General features: G+C 38.4%; 1 protein-coding gene across 2 annotated transcripts in view; it reads left to right on the forward strand.

Annotated features, from left to right (window-relative positions):
- Nucleotides 1-1,142: 1,142 nt before the first annotated feature.
- Nucleotides 1,143-15,790, forward strand: part of SMC5 (structural maintenance of chromosomes 5) — a 103,559-nt gene continuing 88,911 nt past the window's right edge. Inside the window, exons 1-3 of one of the 2 annotated variants that reach the window (XM_029201848.1) lie at nt 1,143-1,404; nt 6,373-6,514; nt 14,846-14,898. In XM_029201848.1, the coding sequence (XP_029057681.1) occupies nt 1,208-1,404; nt 6,373-6,514; nt 14,846-14,898 (392 nt within the window). In that variant the 5' untranslated portion in view covers nt 1,143-1,207. The remainder of the gene's footprint in view (nt 1,405-6,372; nt 6,515-14,845; nt 14,899-15,790) is intronic. The other variant, XM_029201849.1, reaches the window with a different exon arrangement.

Genomic DNA, 15,790 nt, shown 5'->3' on the forward strand with positions numbered 1-15,790 from the left:
ATGGCTTCCCAGTGCTTTTAAAATAAAATGCATGATGGGCAAGGCTCCCCTAAGCAACCTTGCTCACTTCACTGCAACCACGCTGCCTTCCCTTCGTTCCTCATTCCACTGTTTCCCACCTCAGAGTCTCTGTCCTTGCCTGGAATGCTCCTTTCTCATTTCCACACCTGGCTCGGGTTCCTTCAGGGTTTAGCTTAAATATCACTTCCTCTGACACGCCTTTCCTGCCTCTTCATCACATTCATTGTTTTTTCTTCCTGGGACCTATCACCGCCTGAAATTATCCTGATCATATGTAGGTTATCTTGTTCTGTTCCTGTCTCACACACCAGAACGTAAGCTCTGAGACATGCAGCATTGACTGGATCCCTTAGTACCACAGCCCAGCCTCTCGTAGATTAGACATTATTAGTTGAGTGAGTGAAGACCTACGTAGACCTCAGGGAGCCTCATCTTTGTTAAGAGAGTTAACTAGATGAATGTGAGTAGGTTTAAGTGGAAGCACCCTCTCAATGACGCCAGCGGGGATTTCTAGAAACCTCAGGCGAGGAAGTCTTAATAGAGAATTAGGGAGCGAGGGGGTGGAGAGTCAATGCGGAGAACCTTTGCGGTGTAGTCGTTCCATCTGTTGGAGAGCGCAGGAGACCTTAGCGCGATGTTTTAGGGGAGAAGCAGGCATAGAGCCATTTGAAAAAGTCTTTTTTTTCTTTTGTGTTTTTTTTTGGACACGGAGACCTGATTGAAAGCAAAGTAAGAAGACTCGCCGGACTCCAAACCGGCGAGTCCCGGCGCACTCGGGACCCCGGCCCACCCAGGTACCACCGCAAACGCCGCCCTCCGTCCCCTCCCGGATCTGTTTCCTCGGAGGGCTGAAAAGGCTTTCAAAATACTAAATGCAACTGACATCTTTTTCTGAGTTAAAAACAAACAAAACCTCTGAAAATACAGAGCAGACAATCCCGTATCCGCTTCCCGCGAGTTCCCAAACCCCACCGCTCTGTTCTCGCCGGCTCAGGTTAGGCCCTGCACAGGGCGGTGGGAGGGGCGGGGTATGCCCGCTGACGCTACGGGCCTGGACTGCGCAGGCGCGGGGCGGGCTCGCGGGGGAGTCGCGCGCCGCTCACTTCGCGCGGGAGTGGGGCGCTGGAGCGTCGGAGCTGCGGGTCTGTGGGAACGGAAGCCACAGCCAGGAAGAGAGGCAGCCAGGATGGCGACTCCGAGCAGGAAAACGTCCACCCCAAGTCCCCTGGCCCCCAAGAGAGCTTTCCCGAGAGATCCCTCGTCGGAAGTCCCGAACAAGAAAAAGAGTCCGGCCCCACCGGCGGCGCTGCCGCCACTGCCGCTGCAGTCGTCCGGGCCTTTCGTTGAAGGCTCTATCGTCCGCATCGCGATGGAGAACTTCCTGTGAGTGGCCGGAGGCCGTGCCGCGGCGGGGGAGGCGAGCGGGCCCGCACACTGGGGGCGCGGGCTGAGTGCCTGCGGGGCCGGGTGGGTGGATGTGTGCCTAGCTTGTGCGTCTGACAGTAAATTCTTGCCGGGATTGCCGTGAGGATATTTACTTGTGGGCCGTGGAGATCGACGTGTGTGTTGATGCGGTAGTTGTGTGTGTAGTGTGTTACGGTTTTTAAATTCTCAATGCCAACGTTGCTTGAAGGCGTCATATGGCGGGCCTTGGAAGTAGTAGGAATTAGATCTCCGCCCGCTGGGAGTCACGGCCTAGAAAGGTAGGACATAATCTGTAATTCACAAAACTATGCGTTCTGGGAACTTAGAGGCTGCAACAGTTAAATCAGAGTGGCAATGATGCTGCGGCAGATACGTGAGGAGTAGGCAGTTGCCAGGTGGACAAAGATGGTGAAGGTTGTTCTGGATGGAGGTTGAAATGTACAGGAACACTGAGCCTTACTTTCAGTTGTTGCGCCTCCCAACAGACCCTTGACTCCTTTAAATCTGGCTTTCTTCCCTGGTTCCTTTCTTACCCTTCAGGCAACTAACCATAATACTCACTTTAGAATTAAGTAAACATGTTCTAACACAGATACCGTGTATCCGTTTAGCACCTTGGAGTTCGTTTGATCAAGGCCTGTTTTTTGTTTTTTGTTTTTTTAAGCTTTCACAGAGCGGTGTAGGGAAAACAATTGCAGTAACAATAGGAACATTTTTTTTTCAAGCATCTATCATGTGCCAGGTATAGAAGTAGGTGCTTTATTTACACAGTGCCCTCATTCATTCCTCATAACAACTCTTTATATCACCTCCATTGATAAGCTTAGAGAGGTTAATTTGCCGACGTTTACACAGCTAATAAGTAGGTGAATTGCTGTTTGAATCCAAATCAGGAAAGATAAATATAATTAAATGAAGTACCTACCATAATAATGTATATGCGTCATGATGCCCTGCGGGCACAAAGGATGAAATGATTAATTTCATCCACAGTTGTGAGAAGGGCTTTGTACTGAGGGTTATGAAAGTCTTAAAAGAAGGGAAGAGCAAGGAACTTCCTGAAACAGTTTGCTATATTGGGGAGATTTCCAGTATTTTAGTATGGCTAGAACATAGGATGTGAACTAGTATGTGGACAGAGTAGATACTGAAGATGTAGACAGATGTTGAGGGTCTGTGTTTCCTTTGCTGAGGAATTCCAACTTTATCCTGTAGGCAGCCAGGATGCATTTTAAGCAGGGCATGACATATGATTTATATTACTTTGGAAGCAGTGTGAAGGATGATTTAGAAAGGGTGCAAGATTGTAGGCAAGAAGGCTTTTACAATATGAAGGCAGAGATGATTAGGGTTTGAACCTAGCAGTGGGAAGTAGGATCAGAAAGAAGAGATTTGACAGGATTTGGCTGCATATTAATTGTGAGGCATGAGGGTAAGGGAGGAATGGAGCATTTTTCTCAAGTCTCTGCCTTGGCAAGTTGGTCATATATAGTGCTATGCAGAAGAAGGAGCAATTTGGGGAGGATAATAATAAATGCCTTTTGGATCCTGTGAATTGAAGTTTCCTGTGGGGCATTTTAAAGATCTTTTATAGTCAGTAGTTTTAAGGGTTTGGAGCTTACAGGAAAATGTGAGAGGTGAGAGACTTGAGAATCATGCATATAGGTGATTGTTGAAATTGCAGAAATGGTTGAGATTGCCCAAAAGGGAATATAAATAGGAATAGAAGGCTGAATACGGTGTCCTGGAGGAATGACAACATTTAAGGGCGAGCAGAAGAACTCACAGACTAAGAAGGAACTGTTCAGGAAAGTAAGAGGAGAACTGTGGGAGAGTATTATCAAAGAAGCCAAGGAAAAAGAGCGCTTCAAAAGTATCATCTGCTGCATTGAAGTCAGATAACAGGACAGAAAGCAACCTGCTGCATTTAGCAGTTAGGAAATCTTTGACACTTTGAAGTAGTGGAAGCAGAAAACTTTGCAGTCATTGAAGAACGAATGAGTGTGAGGAAGTAAAGCTTGGCTGTGAAGAGGAGAAAGAAAAGGTAGCTGGAAAGTGCAGAGCTAGGGGAGGTTTTGTTTATTTTTACAATGAGAGGACTTTGAGTTTTAGGAATGAAGTAGGAAGAGTAGGCTTAGAGAACCGAAATGGCCTGGAAGAGGGTAGTCAAAGGAAGGATTCCTGGTAGTTAACCAAGTCAAATGGGTTCGAGAGTGGGGGGAGAGATTTCTAGGCAGAAGGAATAGCATGTGCAAAGGCTTGGAGAAAGAAGGAAGCATAAGATAGTCAAGAAACTGAAAGAAATTCATTATAGTTAGAATATAGAGGTCTTATTAGAGAATAGGGGAAGGAGATAGAAAGTAGAAGACGATGAGCTAGAGCTAAGTTATGAAGGGTCCTATTTTTTCTTTTTTTTAAAAAAACTTTATGTATGTATGTATGTATGTATGTATGAACGTATGGCTGGGTTTGGTCTTCGTTGCTGCACGTGGGCTTTCTTTAGTTGTGGCGAGTGGGGGCTACTCTTCGTTGCAGTGCACGTGCTTCTCATTGTGGCTTGTCTTTGTTACGGAGCACGGGCTCTAGGCTTGTGGGCTTCAGTAGTTGTGGCACATGGGCTCAGTACTTGTGGCTCGCGGGCTCTAGAGCGCAGGCTCGGTAGTTGTGGCGCACGGGCCTTGTTGCTCTACGGCATGTGAGATCTTCCCGGACCAGGGCTCAAACCCATGTGCCCTGCATTGGCAGGTGGATTCTTAACCACTGCGCCACCAGGGAAGTCCTTCTTTTTCTTCAAAACAAGTTATTTCAGATTTCCTTGTCTACCAACATGATTTGGTGATTGATTGGATGATGGGCGGGTGGGTAGTGTGGATAGAGGTGAAGGAGATGGTAAGAATCAAAGATGATGCAAAACTAATGCCTAGGTTTCTGACTTGGGCAGTGAGATGAATGATGATATCCTTCCCTAAGAGACTGTAAGAGTGGTTTTAGATGGAAAAGATGGTGGGTTTAATTTTGAATGTGTTAAGTTTGAGGTGACTCTATCCAAATAGAGTTCTTGAGGTGGGAATTCCATCTATATAGGTCATCTGGACTGACTTTCAGCATATAGATGCTACCTGAGGCCATGGAGAATACATGAGGTACTAGGCAAAGTATGTAGACTGAGAAGAGGGTGGGCCTCTGACATTAGCTCTTTCAGGGCGAGCTCAGAGCAAAGGGAACTCACAAAAAGGGAATTCCCAGTAAACATATTGTAGAGTCAGAAAGTTTTTTTAAAATGCAGAGGCTTGGGTTTCCCTGGTGGCGCAGTGGTTGAGAGTCCGCCTGCCGATGCAGGGGACGCGGGTTCGTGCCCCGGTCCGGGAAGATCCCACATGCCGCGGAGCGGCTGGGCCCGTGAGCCATGGCCGCTGAGCCTGCGCATCCGGAGCCTGTGCTCTGCAACGGGAGAGGCCGCAACAGTGAGAGGCCCGCGTACCGCAAAAAAAAAAAAAAAAAATGCAGAGGCTTTATTTTGTTTTTGGCAATTTTTCCTGTTTATAATATTTGTGTGTATAGTATAGGCCAGAAGTTCTCATGCTTCTTCCTGTTGTATTTATTGTTTGCTTAAATACCAGTTGCATTACTATTTTAGTAAGACAGTCACACAGAGATTTCACATCAGGAAATTCCAGTATTAATAGAATGGGGCTTCATGTGTTGGGTTAAGAAGTTCCATGTCAGATACTTTTCCAGATGTCTGAAATTCCCAAACTAGTTTTATTTTAGCCGTTGTAAAGGGTTGCTTTAAGACTCAGCTGTTACTAGAATAAAGCTTCTGAAAAGATAGATAGGTGCTGTACAGAGATGTGGGGTTGGAAACCTGCCAGAAAATACCTCTCTTTACCACCTGTATTTATTTTATTACCACGTGGCATTTCAGAATTGTTAATTTGTTTGAGTGTTAAAGTTAAAGTGTGCTTGGTTAAATTATTTAAATACTTAGCAGGTAAGAGGCTAAGGTTTTTTTTTTACTCTTGGGGAATTAGTTGGCAGCTAACTGAAACCCTGTGGGAACAGGACATTATTTATGGGTTCCAATTCAGAATATTCAAAGACAAGGTAGAAGGATATCTGAGTCAGAGTTCACTTCACATTTTGCCGTAGCTGTCCCGGAGTACTAATATGGATTAGATGCTACTGTTGCATGTAGAGTGCTGGACAGCATGCTGCCTTCTAGTATGAGGGAATGTTACAAAAGTGCTTGGTGATGATGCACTCTTGTTTCCTCCCATAGAAATAAAATTTACTTGAATTTGTACTAAAAATAGATCCTTTGGTGAATGTCTGGCAGCATATTAAAGGAATTGGATGTTATTTTTTAAGTAATAATAAAAATTAAACTATTGGCTTGATATATCTTCAGTTTTCTAATTAGAATAGAAATAATTTGGTTGACTATGAGAAGTTGCTAGTAAGCATTTTAATTCAAGAGAAATATAAATGTAAAATCCACAGATTCAAGATGAGCCATGGCTTCACTTACATATAATTTGGTTAAAAATTATCTTATTTGTATAGTAGCTTTGATGTACTCTCTCATGTATTGTAATTATTAAAGAGTAAATAATGTGAAACTTTGCTTTATTCAGCAGACTTAATATTTGAAAAAAAGCACATGAAGTCTTATTTTCCCATGAATGTTCTTATTTTAGATACACATTATCACTTTTTCATTTCTCCCACTGACAGATTTTTTTCCCTCTAGTTTATTAACAGCCTATAAATTAACCTTACATTAAATTTGTAAGGTTAGGTGGTTTTTAAAAGAATTTGAGGAAGCCTGTAGGTAATGATAAGGGTAAAGGAAGAAAAAGTGCTTTGGTAAGAAAATATTCTTCACTTCTTATCTCTGCTTAGTAATATCACCTCTTTATAATTTAGAACATATGATATCTGTGAAGTATCTCCTGGGCCCCACTTGAATATGATTATTGGAGCTAATGGAACAGGGAAGTCCAGCATCGTGTGTGCCATTTGCCTTGGATTAGCAGGCAAACCTGCTTTCATGGGACGGGCAGATAAGGTGAGTTAACATATGTACTTTTTAACAGAATTCAAAGCCATGAATTGCTTTTAGTAACAAATCAATTTCTATATCTCCATTCCTTGAGTATAGCAAATGTGTTGTGCTTGAATATAAATAATGAAGTTGGCAGGGACACTGTGGGGAGATTTCCATTTCCAGAAGTAGTGTGCACTATATACCTAGAGAATTCTCCAAGTATGTAACGCCTGCAACCTTAGAAATAATGTAAAATATATCTTTTTAAATGTATTTCTGGGGTTGTGGAAAGGTGAAGTAAGTTTACAAAGGGCACAAACAAAGTAGTTTGGATCTAAAGATTTCTACAAGCTCTGGGGTTGTTTACCCAGGGGCATTTACTTTACCTTGCACCCTAAAGCCTGGCTTTGAATTGGTTGCATAGGATTGGGGGTCCTGAAGGTGCAGAAGGGTTAGAAGATAAAACTAGAAGCCAAGCACTGCATGTAGCAGAAGAAAAAAAAAATCACAAAGTGGGACAGTGAGGTTACTTATCTCATTGTTAGCTCTGAATACAGTAGATAAAAAATGAAAATCTTACAAACAAGTCTTATCACATACATTGTAATTTTAGTTTAAAGTGGTCCCAGTTAGTAACATCTCTCTTCAGGCAGAAGCAAATGCAAATCCTCTGAAGGAAAATATCCTCAATCCAGTCCTCAACATAAAGCTCTAAGAAATTCATGAATCCATACCTAAAAAAATCACAAAGCATAGGAGGAAATGAATCACCAAAAATGAGAGCTAACAAAAACAACAGACTATACAATCAGACCTACAAAGCTTGTAGATACAGAATGTAAACTAGGAATATTTAATTTATTTAAGGAACTGAAAGAAGGTTGCAAGTATAACAAAAGAATAAGCAACAAAAAAGATCAGGTAAATTTGAAAAATTTGATCAGGTAAATTTGAATCAAATAGAACATAAAGAAATAACAGTACATGGGAGGGAAACTTCATGGACAGGTAAAACAACAAAGCAGACATATTTGAGAATTTGTGAACCAAAATACTTGACAGTTTTTCTAAAAATGCAATATAGAGATAAAGTGAGAAAAAAGTGTGAAATAAAGATTGTGACCTGATAGTTAATGGACTAAGGAAGAGGCAATATTCAAGAAAGAATGACTAAGAATTTTCCAGAAATGTTGAAAAACTTGAATCCTCAGATTCAAGATACCTAATATATCCCAGACAGGGTAAATGAAAGAAATACACAAATAGACACATTGTAGTAAATTCCAGAATACCAAACATAGTAGTAATATTGTCTCAGAATGGAAACAGAGGGGGAAAGAAAAGAACAGTTTGAGATGCTCATAAAGGAACTTTGAAAGTATATAATTTAGGAAGAAGGAAAATGATCCCAGAAGGAAGTCTGAGAGGTAAGAAGAAATGGTGAGCAAAAAAATGGTAAACATGTAGGGAAGTAAACTGTGTAAAATAATACTAATGTCTTATTTGTCAAGTTTTTAAATCAAAGAAGATAGTACTACATGTCCTTCCTGGACAACAGGAAGGAAGTGATCAGAGTTGAAGTATTCTTTGAATTTGTATTGTTGGGAGGAAGTTAAGATAATTGGTTAGCTTCAGAGTTTATTAAGCTAAATATGCATGTTAAAATTTCTAGGGTAAGCCAGTAAAAAAATTGAAATATATAATCTCCAAACAAGAAAGGTTAAAGTAGGAAGAGAGAAGTAGAGAAAAAATAACTGCTGCCCAAACAACCCAGAAGGAGTGTCAAGAAAGGAGGAGGAAGAGAAAAGAAAGAGAAATGTAGAAAAGGATATTATTAAAAAACATAAAAAAGATAGTGGAAATACATTCACAATAATAATAAATGCTCTACATTCTTGTTAAATGAGAAAGAGTAGATAAATAAAACAAAGTTCCATTCTGTTTTGTTTACAATAAGCATATCTAAAATAAAAAACTACAGAGAAGTTGAAAGTAAAAGGATGAAAAAATACATACCAGGCAAATATTATACAAAAGAAAGTAGGTGTAGCTGAATTTATACCAGGCAAAATAGAATTTAAAGGAAAAAAGAACTTTTAGAGATAAAGATGGTCATTAAATATTGATGAAAGTTTCAGTTCAGCAAGAAGATAATTCAGCTCCCAACTTAAATTCACATTATCTAGTTCCAAAATATATAAGCACAATCACAGAGTTCTTAAAGACAAGTTAACAGCTCCAGAATTATAGTGGAAGAGCTAGTGGTAATCAATAGATCCAATCAGATAAAAAATTAGTAAGAGTATAGAAGGTATGAACAACAGTTAGATTGAACTAATGGACATGTTGTAAACACTGCACTCAACAATTGGTAGAGCATACATTCTTTTTAAGCAGAAATGGAATATTTCTTAAAATTAACCATAAACTGAGCCATAAAGCAATATCAAAAAATATCGAAGAATTGCTACCACATAGACTATGTTCTCTGACCACAGTGCTATTAAGATAGAAATAATAAAGAAGATAACTAAAATTTTCCCATTTGTTCAGAATGAAACATGTACTTCTGTATTATCCACAGGTCAAAGAAGAAATTTTAATAGAAACTGAAAAGTAAGCAGAAATTAATAAAATAATAAACAATGATTCAGTAGGAACCACAAAACTAAAAATTGCTTTTCAAAAATACTATTTAGATCAGTAACTTCTGGGGGCAGGGAGAGAAAGGAAGAAAAAAATATAAGGAATGGCAAAAAGTAATAGTTAAGATATGTTAAATTGTGATCCAGAAAACCCCCAAATTTAAGTGGTTTAAATACACAAAAGATTAATTCTTGCTGCTTATCCAGTGTAGGCCCTTTGTGGTCACTTAGGTACTTTAGCCTTATAGAATCTTCATTTCAGTATATACAGTTTACCCTTGAAGAATGCAGGTTTGAACTGCGCAGGTCCACTTATATGTGAATATTTTTCAATAGTAAATATATATGTTGCGCTCATATTTCATTGGACAAAGCATGTCATGAAGCCATAACTTGGATCAGAGAGAAAGAGCAAGTGCAGTCGTTTGCTTGAAAGGAGAATCAGAATATTCACGAACTGCCCTGATGACTACCACGAGGGTGTTACAAGAATGCAGCAGAGGTTTGAAAGATTATATAAGAATATTATGAGAATCATTATGCCACTCAAGTTTAAATTTTTAAAAAGTTGTAACTATAAATGTTTCTACAACTACTTAAATTATCAAAACTGACTAAGTAGAAAAGATAAATTAGCTGGTAAATTTTTTCTCATAGAGAAAGACAAAGACAATTGTGGATTAGTCCTAATAGCAGTAAGTTTCTATTTTACACAGAGAATGTGACCCTAGGTACCCAAATCAATCAAGGATAGAATGAAAAAATTACAAGCCTGTCTCACTCATGAATCTAGAAGCAAAAATCACACACAAAAAAGAAACTGTAGCATTTTGAATTTAATAATACATAACACATCATGACCAAATTGAATTTATTCAAGGAGTGAGAGATGTATTATGTTAATTTTTTCCTAAGAATCAACCACATTTTAAAGGAGAAGAACTCTGTGGTCATCTTAATAGATAGAGAAAAAGCATTCAGTTAAATTCCACAGTAATGTATGATTAAAAGCTCTTAGCAAACTAGGAATAGAAGGGACCTTTATTAATTTCACAAAAGATATCTATGAAAATGTACAGCAAGTTCAGGAGCAAGTCAAGGTTGCCTACTGCCATTACTATTGAACATTGTACTGGCAGTTCTAGGTAGAACAGAAAAGATACATGTTGGAAAGAAAGAAAACTGTCTTTCACAGATTATGTGAGTGTCTGCATAAAAACCACAAAGAAACTCCAGATAAGCCTCCTGATGGATCAATATGCAAATTTATCAGGATTACTAGATATAAGATTGTATAACCCAGACACTGACTCTGTAGGCACCTTGATCTTGGACTTCCTAACCTTCAGATTTGTGAGAAATAAATGTTAAAGCCACCCAGCCTGTGGTATTTTTTTTTATAGAAGCCCAGACTAAGGCAAGGACCTTTTTACATTCTTTAACTTACTGAGGACTCCAAAACCTTTTGTTTCTGTGAGTTATATCTATTGATTAGAATTAATAATAAACTTAGGGTTTCCCTGGTGGCGCAGTGGTTGAGAGTCCGCCTGCCGATGCAGGGGACACGGGTTCGTGCCCCGGTCTGGGAAGATCCCACATGCTGTGGAGCGGCTGGGCCCGTGAGCCATGGCCGCTGAGCCTGTGCGTCTGGAGCCTGTGCTCCGCAACGGGAGAGGCCACAGCAGTGAGAGGCCCGTGTACCGCAAGAACAAAAACAAAAACAATAATAAACTTAAAAATAATTATCAGATTAGAAATAAAAACTGAGACCCTGCCAAAAAAAGTTGTATAACAAAAATCAATTGCATTTCTATATACTAAAAAGACCAGAAAATGCATTTAAAAATGGACATTACAGCCACAAAAGTACAAGTTTCATAGCAGTAAATTAATAAAAGATGTGTAAGACCTATATGCAGAAATTACAATTTTTATTTAAAAACATTGACGTTTAGAGAGATGAACTGTATTAATGGACAAGAAGATCTAATATAAAAATGTCATTCTTCTACATATTCAGTGTCATTCCAGTCAAAATCCCTATACTGTCTATATAAATTACAAGCTGACTCTAAATTTTAGGTGGAAGAATAAAGGGCCAGAAATAGCTAAGATACTTCTAAAGAAATAGGACAAAATGGAAAAACTTGCCTATCAGATATCAAGACAATACAAAATTACAGTAAATTAAGACATTGTGGTATTGGTGTAGGATAGACTAGTGTGATGTGACAGAATAAAGAGCCCAGATACAAAGCCATGATTAGTAAAAACTTGATTTATGACAGAACTGACATTGTGGATGAGTGGGGAAGAGATGAATAAATACTACTGAGGCAATTGCTTATTGGTATAGGAAAAAATGAAATTGAGTCCTTTCTTCACACTATAACAAAAATCAGTTCCAGGTATATTAAAGATCTAAATGTGATTGAACAGAAAGTTTCTGGAAAAGATTGGTAGTCGAAGAAAATATCCTTGTGACTTCAGATTAAAGAAGAATTTCTTAAATAAAAATATAGACTGCAAAGGAAAGGTTGATAAATTCAACTACAGTAAAATTAAGGAACTTTTGTTCATCAAAAGACACCTTGTAGAGAAAAGACTAGTCACAAATGAGAGAAGGTATATATATAGCACATATAACAAGATTGGTATCCAGACTACATAATCAAAATAATGGCAACTCAGAAGATAAATGAGCAAAAGATATGCTCAGATGTCTCACAGAAGAGGCATCCCAAACAGCCAGTAAATACATGAAAATATGCTCAGCTTCATTAATTATCAGAGAAACGAATTAACCCTGGCATGGTGTATCCATTAGACCCACAAAAATTCTTGTGGTGCCATGTGGCTTATAAGGATATAAAGCAGTGGGAACTCTGATACATTCTTGGTGGGAATATGAATTTGTACAACCCCCTTGGAAAATATGGCATTACCTAGTAAATCTGTAAATGCCTATATCCAGTCCCTCAAAAATTCTACTTCTAGGTACCTTAGTAAGCTTGTGTCCATTTATACTAGGTGAAATTATGGAAATATTTATAGAAACATTGTTTGCAATAAATTATAGTATAGTCAAATAAAATTGAATATTATATGACAGTAAAAGCAAACTTTGGCTCATTGGTTAAATCTCAAAAACAGAATTTTAAGGAAAAATGCCATCACAGAAAAATACATGTAATGTGAATTTGTTTCTGGAATGATCAAATATATATATAATATATATTTAATATTTGGAGATTTATACAGTAAAAATAAAAGCAAAAGAATTATCAGCAAATCAATTTAGAGATTACATTTGTTGAGAGAGAAGGACATAACTGGCGTGAATTAAGGAATGTCAGATACACTGGTAGTGATCAGTTCCTTAAATAGGTAGATACATGGTTGTTTTGTTATTTCTTAAACAGTGCATGAAGTTCATATTTACTGTGTGGTATGTATTTCACATAAAAACATGTTTTAAAAAGAAAGTCTAGGTGCTTCCCTGGTGGCATGGTAGTTAAGAATCCGCCTGCCAATGCAAGGGACATGGGTTCGAGCCCTGGTCCGGGAAGATCCCACATGCCGCGGAGCAACTAAGCCCGTGCGCCACAACTACTGAGCTTACATGCCACAACTACTGAAGCCCGCGCGCCTAGAGCCTGTGCTCCACAACGAGAGAAGCCACCGCAATGAGAAGCCCACACACCGCAACAAAGAGTAGCCCCTGCTCACCGCAACTAGCGAAAGCCCATGCGCAGCAACAAAGACCCAAAGCAACCAAAAATAAATAAAATAATTTTTTTAACAAGTCTAAAAGTTGAGTTGTTACTTCACTGTAAAATATTTTTTAAACTTGAAGTGATTCATTTTTCTAAAACTGTTGTAAATATTACGATATTATCAAAATGATATTACAGGTTTCTTAGCCAGGCTTAAAATTTAATGTAGGTTACAAGATTGAGTTTTACACCCCTTATGATTATAAATAACCTATTCAAAATATGATTTTTTAATGCTCTGTGGGAGGCATTTATGAGGTAGAAAAGATACTGCTTTATTAATGATTGGCTTTGTAACCTTAGTCATTTGTCTGGAACTCAGTTTTTCTTTATTTCAAAGAACGGGTTGGGGTAGATAATTTCCAAGGACCCACTCAGATTTTTATAAATATTGATACGTAGTTTTGTCTGTTTTGTGACCACACTGCCCACTGCTCGGCTTGTGGGATTTTAGTTCCCTGACCAGGGATCGAACCCCGGCTGTTGGCAGTGAAAGCACGGAGTCCTAACCACTGGACTGCCAGGGAATTCCTGATATGTAATTTTCAGAAATCATTTATTAAATCCTTATCTCTGTGTAATGGTCTGCTGGATTGTACTCCAAGGGCTGTATGGTCAGAATGGATTGGGCTGTAACAGTGTTCACCAATCTTCCTATTTATTTGTGTCATAAAGAAGACACATCTCTCCTCACCCTTGAGTGGTAGACTTTTTAAAGGAAGCTGTAGAGTGCAGTGCAGTGTTTCTTAGATGACAGATTGCAGACCTTGTGTTTAGGGGATGTCCAAGTTCTTAGCAAAAAAACCTTTTTAATGTATTTCTATTTAAATGCTAACATAAAAATTTAGTACAAGCATGTTCTGTACCACCTGTATGGATACTTTATAATAAAAACTTCCTCCTGATCTTTTCTTCCATTTGGTACGAAGTATTTTAATTGTTGCAAGCTAATGAGTAGATGACCCACTCCTACAAAAATGCCACTGTTTTCCCTATCTATGAAGAAACTGAAACAGAGGCTAAGTAACCTGGTTAAGGTCAAACAGCTTGTATATGGCAGACTTGAGATTTGAACTAGACACGGTAAAGCCTGTACTCTTGATCATTAAGCTGTACTTTCTTGTTACAGGAACAGGCTTTTTCATATTTCTGGGTTTCACTTTCATAATCTATAAAATGGATATAACATATAGCTCATAACTTTGCTCATGAGTATTAAATGAGAAAATTGTATATAAAGTGCTTAGCACAGAAACATTTAGTAATGCTTAATAAATGTTAACTGTTGTGGTTATAATTGTCATCGTCACTATTAAAAGGACAATTATTTGCAAGGTGCAGTTTTTGCCTTTTTTTAAGTATTACTTACAGCCTAATTTAAGATCCAATCTGATTTTTTTAGGCCCAGGGTCTTTTTTCATACTTATGCTCAAATATATAGTAACTAGCTTAAATATGTCTATTATACTATATAAATTGTACTTACTTAAATTGTATTTACTACATGTATTGCTCTTTTTTTTAAGTGCTGGGTGGTAGGTGTATCCTAATTAATAACAGGATGAGTACTTTTAGAGTGATTGTTAATAATATTTAATCTGTGCAACTCCATAGAAGTACCCAGGGTCTGGAGCTGGGCTACCTGGGCTCAGATCCTTGCTCTGCACTACTTACTGGCTCTGTCATGAACTTTGTAAGAGGCTATTAGGCACATAGAAGGTTCAATAAATGGTAACTTAGATGATTACTATCTGTGAGTGGAACCAATGGAGGAGTCTAAATCTGGGAAGGGTACAATTAGAAAGTGATGGGAATGAATGTACAGAGTAGTTATTGAAAGAATCTGACAAATAATGATGACTTTGCTAAATCGCTCATTGTTAACCTGGGAATGTCATCACACAGCTCACTTTGTCTTTCTTATATCTTAGGTTGGCTTTTTTGTGAAGAGAGGATGTTCCAAAGGCATGGTTGAAATTGAATTGTAAGTGTTAAAAGTGCTAAAACCACATTTTCCTACATAATTTCTTAGTTTATGTTTATGCTTTCCTGATGACTTTAGTCAAGAGTAATAATACAGTATTGTGGCATAGATATTGGAAATAATATTTAAGGGATACTTTATCTAGAGAGGTAAGGTGTTTTTTGTTTTGTTTTTGTTTTTTTTTAATGCATCTTTTTTTAAAAAATATTTATTTATTTATTTATTATTTATTTGGGTTGTGCCGGGTCTTAGTTGCGGCAGGCGGGTTCCTTAGTTGTGGCATTTGGACTCTTAGTTGCGGCGTGCATGTGGGATCTAGTACCCCGACCGGTGGTTGAATCCTCGCCCCCTGCATTGGGAGCATAGAGTCTAAGCCACTGCGTCACCAGGGAAGTCCCTTAATGCATCTTTTAAAACCTGAATTGTAAGAACTTTCTTCTGGAAAAATTCTTAAGGAAATTAGAAATTTATGGGAGATAATGAAATAGAAATATACCACTATTAAATATTCATTAAGAAGTTGCAGTATTTTTTACAAACTTAAGCTTTCTTTTTTCTGATTTTGAAAGCAAAATATTTGCTTGTTTAAAAAAATGCAAACAATGTAGGAGTGTAAAAAGATGAAAGCCTTCTTGCCATAATTCCACTTCCAGAAACGACCACTGTTAGTAGTTTGGTGAACTTCATGTATGGCAGATACTTGGCATTTATGTCACCATTTTCCATTCCCTCCCTCGTGGTAGAAATTGATAATTCATTATGGTGTTCTTTTCCCTTAAACCTAGATGTTCTGAGTTTACCACTCTTGGCAGCCATTTCTGATGGATGAGAGTTACTCTTCAAGATGAAACCAGTTGACCATCCTTGGTGCAGATACTTTGTCTTTTATATA

This window comes from Monodon monoceros, unplaced genomic scaffold, assembly GCF_005190385.1.
Source record: "Monodon monoceros isolate NGI ecotype Baffin Bay Population unplaced genomic scaffold, NGI_Narwhal_1 Super_Scaffold_5, whole genome shotgun sequence".
Classification (NCBI taxonomy): domain Eukaryota; kingdom Metazoa; phylum Chordata; class Mammalia; order Artiodactyla; family Monodontidae; genus Monodon; species Monodon monoceros.